The sequence below is a fragment of the Saccopteryx leptura genome, chromosome 2, assembly GCF_036850995.1.
Source record: "Saccopteryx leptura isolate mSacLep1 chromosome 2, mSacLep1_pri_phased_curated, whole genome shotgun sequence".
Lineage (NCBI taxonomy): Eukaryota > Metazoa > Chordata > Mammalia > Chiroptera > Emballonuridae > Saccopteryx > Saccopteryx leptura.
In genome coordinates, this window is record NC_089504.1 from 25,270,025 (window position 1) to 25,282,624 (window position 12,600).

A 12,600-nucleotide genomic window follows, 5' to 3' on the forward strand; every position below is an offset into this window, starting at 1 on the left:
AATAGTGTATATAAACTGTTTATGGGTGGGAGATAACTTATGGGTTCCGAATCTTTTACTGAAACTGAGATAGGAAAATAAAACAAATCACACACATAAAAAAGTAAATAGCCTGACCAGACGGTGGCACAGTGGATAAAGCGTCAGACTGGGATGCAGAGGACCCAGGTTCGAGACCCCGAGGTCGCCAGCTTGACCGCGGGCTCATCTGGTTTGAGCAAAAAAAGGCCCACCAGTTTGAACCCAAGGTCGCTGGCTCCAGCAAGGGGTTACTCAGTCTGCTGAAGCCCCATGGTCAAGGCATGTATGAGAAAGCAATCGATGAACAACTAAGGTGTTGCAACGCGCAATGAAAAACTAATGATTGATACTTCTCATCTCTCTCCATTCCTGTCTGTCTTCCCTGTTTATCCCTCTCTCTGACTTTCTGTCTCTGTAAAAAAAAAAAAAGTAAATAATTTAAAGGTAAATTTATAAAAATAATCTATATATTTCAAGGTAAATAATTACATCTAATTTATCTTTGTATCCCCCGTGACTCTATCCCAATAATAACACTAATTAGAGCCAGTTGTTAATAAGTGCTTGTTATATGCCAAGCACGATTCTAAGTACCTTATTAACTCTAATCCTTATAGCAATACTCTGACTTAGATACTACTATTATTTCCACTTTAGAGTTAAGAAAACTGACCCATAGAAGATCTAAACATCTTTGCTAAGGTCAGACAGCCAGGAAGCAGCAGAAAGCTACATGGATTTGTTGATTGACTTTATGGATAAGGTGTGCAAGCTGTCTAGCCTGCCTGGAATGGAGGGTCCCCATTGACATGCGCCAGAAAATGCAGTGGGACAGGCAGAATAGGGCATTATTATGAGTGAACTTGAGAACGGGAGTTTGGAATTGGTAGGTGGGCAGTTGAGAATCATGGGTGTCTGAGTGGTGGCACACCTCAGTGAAAACTTTGCTACACAGGCTGCACGTGTGACTGGAGCTTCCCATTATCCAAAGTCCATGACATTCTTACTTCATTGTATGACTCTGATGAGCAGAAACAATGACTCAGGCAGTCTGGAGAGAGAAAGAGGCTGATGCAGTAGCTCTCAGAGATTTGAACAGATAATGTCTGGTTAAAATGTCAAGGAATCAAGTACTAAATTAATACCTACCTGAGGGCTGCAATCCAGGCAGTTAATTAGAGGCAATAAATAGCAAACCAGAAGCCATTAACCACCCAGTGGAGAATAGCAAAACAGGCTCAAGGGATTGGAAAAAAGGAACAGATAGTGTTTGTAAGACAAGAATGGAAACCACAAAACCCTATTGAGAGCGTGAAAAAAAAAAATTAACCAAGATAATAAATATCTCTTGTATTATAGGAATATCTGAAGAGAGAAAAAGTGGCTTAATTATTCTCCACACAGAATAGTTATTGGAAGGGTTTACAGTGCACGTGTGAGAAGAAAGGAGGAAAAAGAATTTTTTGCCTTAAACTGATATTATTTGGTCTCAATCCAAGTTTTTAGTTTAGAGAAAAAGAAAAAAACACAGCACCAAAATGGAGACTTAGGAACAAGAAAAAACCAAAAACCAGTAATGAAGAATGGAGAATGGACAAAGTGAGGGGAGAAGAAGTAGTTGGCCACGTCTGGGGGGGGGGGGGTCTAACCCACATATCTCAAGACCAAGGGAGACAAGTAAGTGTAGGTAAGAGAAAACGCTGGTGACAGGGGAGGCCATTAAAGATCTTTAAACAGTGTTGTGGTGACAAGATCAGATTCCTGTTCTAGAGAGACAGCACATGGTGGAAGAAGTAGGAGGGAGGTGAGGAATCTGATTGGAGGTCATACAGTGGGGAAAGCGCAGGCTCGGTGTCTAAGCTGGGAGTAAAAGGAGTGATAAGTGAGGAGATGTTCCAGGTGGAGAAATCTAGGATTGCGGTTTCAGGGTTGGGAGACTGTGGGTGGGAGGTGGCATTCTTCACAGCGATAGAAAGCACAGGAGGGCCCTGGCCAGTTGGCTCATTGGTAGGGCATTGACCTGGCATGTAGAAGTCCCAGGTTTGATTCCTGTTCATGGCACACAGGAGAAGTGACCATCTGCTTCTCCTCCCCTATCACTTCTCTCTCTTTCTCTCTCTCTCTCTCTCTCTCACTTCCCCTCATGCATGGCTCAGAATGATTCGAGTGCATTGGCCCCAGGCACTGAGGATGGCTCCATGGAGCCTCCTCCTCTGGCACTAAAAATAGCTTAGTTGCACCTATCGGCCCCAGATGGGCAGAGCATCAGCCCCAGATGGGGTTGCTGGGTGGATCTCAGTCAGGGCATATGTGATAGTCTGTCTCTCTGCCTCCACTTCTCTCACTTAAATAAAAAAGAAAAAAAAGAAAAAAGAAAACTCAGGAGGAAGAGTATTTGGGAGGGAGGGAGCTCAGTGTTAGACATCTGGAACTGATGTGCTTGTGGACTGTCTGGGTAGAAACCCCTGTCTGACTATGGGGCAAAAGTATGATGGCCACCCTAACAAGGTGTCTTTAGACCGACAGACAAAACAGGCAGTTTCATAGAATATGACAGAATTTATTATAGGGCAATTTCCTTCTGAGAAGTTTGGGCCAGCATGGATAGACAGCTCAGTATTTTGCATAAATTATTCTCTACTACCAGACACCTATTACAGTACTTTTTAAATTGTATAACTCAGGTACTAATGACTGACAAGACAAAGGGACAAAGAATACAATGGTTCCAGGGGCCATACCTCCTGGTGGTCTTGTGATAGAAGATTGCTTATAATCAATATGATTACCAGTTGGATATTTATCTCAGTTGTCATGCCATTCCAGCTGTTCCTAACAAAAATATTTATGGCTACATTTTAAGGAACACAAATAATCATAAACCAGAAGGCTTTGATATGCTTGCAAGGACAGGGAGGTCAGTGAAAGGTCATAGCACGATACTTGAAATATGAAATGAAATCCAGAACACAGAGGTTGAGTTGGTTCTGTTCACACTGACATCTATGCAACCTGGAGGCAGTTGGCTGTTGGGCTTAAATGCTGATATAAGAAAATAAAATTTTAAAAATAAAAATAGATAAAGAAGCAGAGCCCTGTGAGGTTACTAGAGCATGCCCCGAGGGTCTCAGGCTGGCCCCTGGATCGGTGGGAGGGCAGGCGCTCAGCAGTGGATGAGAAATACGAAGGGCCGCCAGACCAGAGGAGGTGGCAGCGGTACAGCTGGAACCTCTGCTAGGAACCATGCTCCGAAATCAAAGACAGGAAGAAATGCCCCAAATTATGAAGTAAGAAAGAATAAATCTAAAGAAAGTAGAAGGAAACAAATAGTAAAATAATAAAAATATAGCAGAATTCAATGAAATAGAAACCAAATATTTTGTAAAGATCAAAAAAGCCGAAACAGCTCTGGCCGGGTGGCTCAGTGGATAAAGTGTTGTCCTGGCACACCGAGGTCGTGCGTTTGAGCCCTAGTCAGGGCGCATGTGAGAAGCAATCACTGAGTGCACAGCAAAATGGCAAATGGAACAGCTAAGCAGAACAGCGAATTGATGCTTCTCTCTCTCTCTTTTTCTCAAATCAATGGAAAATAATAATAATAATAATTATTATTATTTTGTGACAGAGACAGAGACAGAAAGAGGGACAGATAGGGACAGACAGGAAGGGAGAGAGATGAGAAGCATCAATTCTTTGTTGTGGCACTTTAGTTCTTCATTGATTGCTTTCTCATATGTGCCTTGACCGGGAGGCTACAGTAGAGCGAGTGACCCCTTGCTCAAGCCAGCGACCTTGGGCTCAAGCTAGTGAGCCTTGCTCAAACCAGATGAGCCTGTGCTCCAGCCGTCAACCTCAAGGTTGAGAACCAGGGTCCTCCACGTCCCAGTCCGACGCCCTATCCACTGCACCACTGCCTGATCAAGCAAAAATAAATTTTTTTTAAAGCTGAAAGTAATTCTTTGAAAATACAAATAAAGTGATTAAGTGTATTAGTCAGGTTTATCCAAAGAAACAGAACCAATAGGGTGTGTGTGTGTGTGTGTGTGCGCGCGCACGTGCGCGCGCATGTAAAGAGAGAGGAAAAGAGAGATAGATGATTGATTGACTTTAAGGAATTGGCTCACAGAATTATGGAAGCTGGCAAGCCCAAAATCTGCAGGGTGGGCAGGCAGGCTGGAGATCCACGAGAGGGCTGACACTGCAGTTCAAGTTCGGAGGGATCTGCTGCATCATTCACTCCTGCTTAAGGGAAGGTCAGTCTTCTTGTTCTGTCCAGGCCTGCAGCTGTGGATGAGGCCCACCCATGGGATGGAGGGCACCCTGCTTTACTCAGAGCACACTGATCTAAATGTTAAGTGTTAGTCTCATCCAAAATCATCCTCACAGAAACATTCAGAATAATGTTTGACCACTTATCTGGGCGCCTAGCCCAACCAAGTTGACACATAAAATTTACTATCACAATAAGCTTCTGGCAAGATTGATCAAGAGAAAAAGAGAGAAGACAAATAATATTAGGAATGAGAAAATAGAAAATAATCTTAGACTTGTTAGAGATTAAAAAGCTAAGTTACAACACAGCAATAAAAAGCCAGATAACCCAGTTAAAAAATGGAGAATGGCTCTAAGTGGACGTTTCTCCAGAGAAGATCTAAAGCTAGTCAATAAGCACATGAAAAGAAGCTCAACATCATTAGTCATTAAGGAAATGCAAAACAAAATCTTTTTTTTTTCTTTCTGTGAGAGAGAAATAGAGACAAGAAGGGAGAGAGATGAGAAGCATCAACTCGTAGTTGCATCACTCTTACTTGTAATTGGACATAATGTTCATAGAATGGAAAAATCAGACAAATTTTAAAACTAAGAAAAGACATAGATGATTTGAATCATGCAAGTAGTAAGTTCAGTCAAGCCAGTGTACAGAATCCACAAATGCAGGGTCATTTTCTTTTTGAGTGCGCGAGGAAGATCCCCTCAAACTGACTGTATACCAGAACTTGAAGAAGTCAGTAAATTACAAAGGATCTATATCGTACAGATGTTTTCTGACTACAATGCAGTAAAATTTGAAATTAACAAAGCATAGGGGGGAAAACCGTCAATGTCTGGAAATGGAAAAACAAGAACAAAACCCCCAAGCATTAAAGAGAAAATCGTAAGGAAAATTAAGATACATTTATAACAGCAAAGCATTACATGTCAAAATCTTTAGCATGAACCTAAAACAGAACTTACAGGGAAATTTATAACCTTGACTACATTTATCAGAAGATAAGAAAGATTGAAAACAAATGAGCTAAGTATTCAACTTAAACTGAAAACAAAAAGAAGAAAATAATGCAGACCTGGATGGGAATAAATAAAATGGAAAACACACACGTAAATAAGGATACTTACCGGCCCTGGCCGGTTGGCTCAGCGGTGGAGTGTCGGCCTGGCGTGCGGGGGACCCGGGTTCGATTCCTGGCCAGGGCACATAGGAGAAGCGCCCATTTGCTTCTCCACCCCCCCCCTCCTTCCTCTCTGTCTCCATCTTCCCCTCCCGCAGCCAGGGCTCCATTGGAGCAAAGATGGCCTGGGCGCTGGGGATGGCTCCTTGGCCTCTGCCCAGGCACTGGAGTGGCTCTGGTCATGGCAGAGCGACGCCCCGGAGGGGCAGAGCATCGCCCCTGGTGGGCATGCCGGGTGGATCCCGGTTGGGCGCATGCGGGAGTCTGTCTGACTGTCTCTCCCTGTTTCCAGCTTCGGAAAAATACAAAAAAAAAAAAAATAATAATAATAATAAAAAAATAAGGATAATTACCTAAACCTAAAGCTGTCTTTTTGTCTGTCTCATAAGATTCACACATTCCTAGTAAGGCTAATCAGGGGAAGGGAGAAGGTGCAGATAAACTATGTATAAAATAGAGAAGGCTGCCTGCCTAGTGGTAGCACAGTGAATATAATGTCAACCTGGGATGCTAAAGTCCCAGGTTTGAAACCCCAAGGTCACCAGCTTGAGTGCCAGCTCATGTGGTTTAAGCACAGGCTCACCAGCTCGAGCGGGGATCACCAGCTTGAGCATTAGATCATAGACATGATTCCATGGTTGCTGGCTTGAATCCAAAGGTCACTGCCTTATAGTCCAAGGTTCCTGGCTTGAGCAAGGGGTCACTGGCTCGGATGGAGCTCCCTGGTCAAGGGACATATGAGAAAACAGTCAGTGAACAACTCAAGTCCTACAACTATGAGTTGATGCTTCTCATCTCTCCCCCTCCCCCATCTTCACTCTCACTAAAAATAAAAATAAAATAAAGAAAGTGAAAGTTGACAGGAATGGTGTCATCTCAGCCTCTCTCTCTAGGGTGTCTGCCTGTGTGGCAGAGGCAAAAGTGCCACCTTGCATCTTCATTGATGAAAGACTTTCATTCCATCAGTTAGATGCACGACACTAGAATCAGTGTTGGGTTAACTGGAGCAGGGGAGTGGTGTATGTAAAATATTTATGGGGGTTATTTTTTTGCACCAGCTTTATTAGGATATATATACTTTATGTACCTTACAATTCACCAACCTGAAGTGTACCATAAAGTGGTTTTTAGTTTCCATTCACAGGGTTGTTCAGTCATCATCATAATCAATTTTAGAACATTTTTATCTCCTCAAAAGGAATTCTATACCCTTTAGTTATGATCCTTCAGTCCTGTCATGCCCCTCCTCCCCCCACCCCTAGCCCTAGAAAACCACTAATATTCCAGTCTCGATATTTGCCTTTTCTGGACACTCCCTGTAAAGGGGATTATGCAAAATGTGGTCTTTTGTGACTCTTCTTTCACTCAGGAAAGCGACTCAGGTTCATCTCTGTTGTCACATATACCACTGCTTCATTCTTTTCTAGGCCAAGTACCATTATATAAATGTACCAAATTTTGTTTACCCATTCATCAATTGATGGACATGTGGGCTATTTCCTGGGTTTAGCTATTATGGATAATGCAGCCATGAATGCCTATGTACACGTTTTTATGTGAATATATGTTTTTGCCTTTCTCAGTATGAACATTTACATAGAAAACGGAGAAGACACAACAAACAGATATCACCAAGAGAATGCAGTAAGGTTTCCATTAATAGGATCAAACACATAAACCAAATCGCTCTTGTTCTCTAGCAATAATAAACTAGAGAAGTTAAAAGAAAACAAGATATTGTTTAAAATAGCAACAGAAATCTAAAGTGTCCAGGTTTTACCTAACGCAGAATGCATTGGTCCTGCATGGAGAAAAAATTTGAACTATTAAGGGATATAGAAGACATATAATAAACGTCTGGGCAGTGGACATTAGTCTACTCTGCTCAGGTGCATTCTGACCTTGGGCATGGCCGAGGTCTGGCCAGTGCAGTGCAGCTGTGGACAGCACGGGAAGACAGCTCTGCTGGCATAGTGAGAAATTGTGCCAGGACCCTGAACATTAGATCCATGTTCTGCTAAAGGCACTCTTGGTAATTATCTTACCAGACAACCATGCAGGAATTTCAGGATAATGGTGTTGGGAATATCAAAGACTTTTTGCAAGTGGCAGGATATTAAATACTGGCACAGGGTCCAAACTTATTTTATGCCAAATAGATAATTTAATTCCAGGGAAATTTTGTAATATGGTAAAAATCTGCTTCTATTCCAATGCCAACCCCAATTAGTGTACTAAAATTTATTTCTGCATTAATGACCCAGAGTTAGCACAGATCCCACAAGGTAAAGGGCATGGTCAACAGAAAGACTATCCTCACTTCAGACCAACTGGATAACCCGTTCAGGGGCTACCCACCAGAATGTCTCACAGAACTCAGGACAGCACTACACCTGCAAACTGTATAAGTTTGCTATAAAGGAAACAACTCAGGAACAGCCAATGAAGAGACACATAGGGCAAGGTCCAGGGGGCTCCCGAGTGCCGAGTTTCCATGCCCTCTTGTGGAATCAGGGCACGTAAACTTCTGGGTACATCCTCTGTTTACCAACCAGGAAGCCCCGCTGAGCTTCAGTGTCCAGAGTTTCTGTTGGGGTTTCATTACATAGGCACAATGGATTGCATTATTGGCTACAGCAATCAAACTCAGTTTCCAGTCTGCCACCTGCTCCTTGGAGATGGGGCTACCTCAAAGCCCCAACCCTCTAACTACGTGGTTGGTTTCTAATGGATAGCATAAACTCAGATGTGATCCCAGGAGCTCATGAATAAGAAAGGCAGGCTTATTATTTGGGAAATTCCAAGGTTTTAGTCTTCCTTTTAGGAACAAAGGACAAAGACCAAATTCTTTAATATACAACAATTTGCAGAACAAGAGAAAATGTCATTAAACGGATACCACAAGGCATTTGACAGCACACATCTCATTCCAAGTTTTAGAAACAGACAATTAGAAACTAGTGCTAGAAAAGCTCCAAAAAATAAACTACTTGCCAACACTTAAACTGGTTCAGTACATAAGTGAGCTTTGTTCCAAAACGTGCTCATATTTGGGACTTAGAAACCCATTCTTGCCTGACCTGTGGTGGCGCAGTGGATAAAGCATCGACCTGGAATGCTGAGGTCGCCAGTTCGAAACCCTGGGCTTGCCTGGTCAAGGCACATATGGGAGTTGAAGCTTCCTGCTCCTCCCTTCTCTCTCTCTCTCTCTCTCCTCTCTAAAATGAATAAACAAAGTCTTAAAAAAAAAAGAAGAAGAAGAAGAAGAAACCCATTCTTACAGAGACAGTCTTACCCAGTAGTTATTAGTTTGCAGTCTAGTTTACAAACTTTAATAATAATCACCTAACAGTAATAATGATGGCGTTTATTGAGCTGGAAATCTGCTCTATGCCAAGGTATTATTCTAGATGCTAGGAAATAGTAAGGATAATGTGTTTGAAAAAATGTGAGAAGATGAGGAGCCAGAATCCAAAGTCACGTTACAAGATCTTAACTTTGTTAGTCACCTACCTATAGAGTCTTAAAACATAAGTAGTCATTGCATTACTGGATAAATATTCTGAGAAAAATAAAATGGCCTCAGCTTTGTAGTGAGAAACACGAGGAAGAACATTATATGAAGATACTTACCCTAGTTTGTAGCATTCAGCGGTTGCTCAATACATATTAAGAGAAAAACAAGAAACTCATTCAAGGCCGGATTCAGTCTATAGCAATGTTTTCCAAGTAGATAGACTCTATATCATAACCATGGGGTCTATAATCTTTATACAGCATCAGGGGCAGTTAACTCTTTCACGGACTGGCATGAAATTTCGGTAGGCTTGCGATTGAAAACCACTGGTCTATAGCATTGAAGTGGGCATAAACCTGAACCTAAAATAAGCATAAAACTTGACAAACTAATGCAGGGGTCTCAAACTCGCGGCCCGCCAAACAATTTTGTGCGGCCTGCAGACTAATCCACGAAGTTCAAAATATTTTGGATAAAATTAAGTAAACCTAGGGGCCTATTTGTATTTTTCATTTCTCTAGCATCCTAGCTAGATATTAGCTTAGTTAACAGCAGTTGTGATGCGAACTACAGTTTCTGGTCGTTTTGTGACACTGAGTAAACTGCATGTACGATTGAGCTTGTTGTACTGATTTTTCTTTGTTTTCAACTGCAGTGAAAAAAGTGTTGCGTAACAGTTGCCTTTTGTAGACCTAGTGCGGCCCGCCCAATGGCTGTGATCTTGCTCTGCGGCCCACATGCTGAGTTGAGTTTGAGACCCCTGAATTAATGCAATTGGCCCAATTACTAAAAGGTGGGGATAAGGTAGGGCTGTATTTTAGTATGTGATCAAGGTCTAAGGTGGTAGAACTGTCCAAAAGACACAGTTGTGTGTGCCAGGGAGTGTAGCCAGCGAAGTGTGGCCCAGTGGCTTTTTTTTTTTCTTAAAGGATAATTAATAGAACAAAATGAATAAACATTTTGAAACATTTGACAGTCATTTATTCAGTGGCCAATGCCAGGCACGACACTGGGCAGAGAATATAAGATGACTCACACTTGGTTTCTTTGTGCATGGAGGAAGCAGTGTAGGAGAAAATTATTTTTGTCACAAACTGGACGCATAAGGCAGGCCTGCACTTCGATGTATGCTTAACGCTTTATGATGTTAAGTACTGCTATGAGAGAAATACACAGCTGTTAGAAACAATCTGTTTAAAGGATTTGGCGAGATATGAAAATGTTATATGCCGCTTAATGAAAAATAGAAGTTCACGGTAAATGCAAAAATTCTATTATCACCTATATAAATGGGAAACCTCTACTATTGAATATATAAATGGATCGTTGTTAATTTCTTTTTCTCTTAGAGCATGTGTATTGTATTAAAACTGTGATTTCTGAGCTCCCAGAGCACAGTGGTGAGCCAGTGTTTATAGGAAAGTGTACCCCCTCGCTGTGTACCTCCTTGCCTATGAAATGACGGAAACATCACCTATTCTCAGGTAACATGTAAGGCTCAGCTCAAAGATGTGTACCCCGCACTCTCTTCTTGGGAAGAGGGTGATTAGACTTAAACAGAGCCCTTTTCTGAGGCCTTGAATATATCTAGATGGGTGGCGTAGAAAACAGTAAATTACATATTTTTAAAATTTCTCATTGGAAAATGTTACTGGACTTTCTAACCATTATTTATTCTCACTACCCAGGTTACCCTTTCCCTACTGCTCCTCCGGTGGACCCATTTGCCAAAATCAAGGTGGAGGACTGTGGAAAAACTAAGGGATGCTTTAGGTTGGTAGATCTATGAGTTGGATAACTTTAAGACATTGATTTACTTCTCAGGGTAGGGTTGAAATTGCATGCAGTCCATTCTAACCGGAAGCCTCTCCCCCTTCCTCACTTCGGGAGGGACGTGGCCTATTCTGGTGGCCACCCAAGTTTGCTGTCTTAAAGGCCTTAAGCTCTGACGTGTAGCTAGGCACTGGAACATTCTTCATTTTTGACTGTTCTGCCATTGCCACAGGTGTCTACTCCTAACCCAGTAGTTCTCAAAGCGTGCACCAGGGCGTATTGGTGCACCCTAGATTTCCAGGTGTGCCCTATGGTATTCCAGAGAAATATGTGCCTGTTGGGGACCAAAAAACCAACAGGGTTTATCAAGTTGAGATTTTGGGGGGACAGAGGTGTGGGGAATTGGCTGTAAGCTGACAGTCTGCCCAACCTCCCACCTCACTTGCCGGATTAGGTTGCAAAAGACTGTTAAGCTGTGGTGCTGGATTGTTTACACTACCCTCCATGTTCCCCGGAAAGACTGGAGGCAAGTTTCTTCTATCCTTTGTTTGGTGTAAAGTCAAGATGATATGTATGGTGGGGGTTTTCTGCACTCAACACAGAGCAAAAAGAGAGGAATTCTTCAATGTATTGATGAGGAAATGAGAGTTTGCCTTTCAAATATATGCCCAAACATTGAATAAATCTTGAGGACACATCAGGCTCATGTTTCTCATAAGTACAAGAATGAAAAAGCCGCCTGACCAGGTGGTAGCGCAGTGGATAGAGTGTTGGACAGGGATGCGGAAGACACAGGTTCGAGACCCCGAGGTCGCCAGCTTGAGTGTGAGCTCATCTGGTTTTCATGGGGCTCACCAGCTTGAGCCCAAGGTCGCTGGCTTGAGCAAGGGTTACTTGGTCTGCTGTAGCCCCCCAGTCAAGGCACATGTGAGAAAGCAATCAATGAAGAACTAAAGTGCCACAATGAAAAACTGATGATTGATGCTTCTCATCTCTCCTCATTCCTGTCTGTCTGTCCGTATCTATCCCTCTCTCTGACTCTCTCTCTGTCTCTGTAAAAAAAAAAAAAAAAAAAAAGAATAAATAAACATAACACGTTTGTTTGTGCCGGGACCTGCCGAATTTACTAAATCTTACTAAGAATGTATCTATATATATAAGAAGATAACTTTTATGTTGTTTTTTTATTTTTTAATTCCTCTTTTTTACAAATTCAAAAAATGTAACATAAAAATGTTTTTAATGTCAGAATAAATTTAATTTTGTCTTATTTATTTTGTTTAATTACCATAAAAGCACGCTTGGACTTTATATTTTTTCTTTAATATTTGACTTAATTATTATAACGTATTTCTCTTAAATTTGTATATAGTGTGCCTACAATTATTTGTAGGATTTTAAATGCATCCCGACTTCAAAAAGTTTGAGAACCACTGTCTTAACCAATTGTCTGTATAAAGAAGAATCATGTGACACAGAATATATCCGGGCTTATCAGGAGGAGGCGTGGATGGGACAGGCAATGATAGATACAGCTAATACCCAATTCCTTTTCAAATAAGTAGTCATGACTTATTGATATCTGTATGATACTAACTAGTCATTGAGCATTGATTATTTTATCAGGCTTATAATCTCAGGTGTAGTGCTTCCTTATATAATTATTACTAGGATTCTATCAAGCCATGATGGGCTGGAGCTAGAAAACAGGAGTGCAGACAGAGGGCCTCCCACAGAGATAGCTCTGTTCGGTTGGAAAAGCCTCCTTCTCTTTGAATTCTTTATCTCCTGAAACAATTTGTCCTTAAGTAAAGATTTTGCTGATCTCTGTACTAAAGT

General features: G+C 41.7%; 1 protein-coding gene across 1 annotated transcript in view; it reads left to right on the top strand.

Annotated features, from left to right (window-relative positions):
* FRRS1L (ferric chelate reductase 1 like) overlaps window positions 1-12,600 on the top strand; it is a 34,417-nt gene that overhangs the window by 5,461 nt on the left and 16,356 nt on the right. The window contains exon 2 of the mRNA XM_066367490.1: window positions 10,677-10,761. Within this exon, the coding sequence (XP_066223587.1) occupies window positions 10,677-10,761 (85 nt within the window). The remainder of the gene's footprint in view (window positions 1-10,676; window positions 10,762-12,600) is intronic.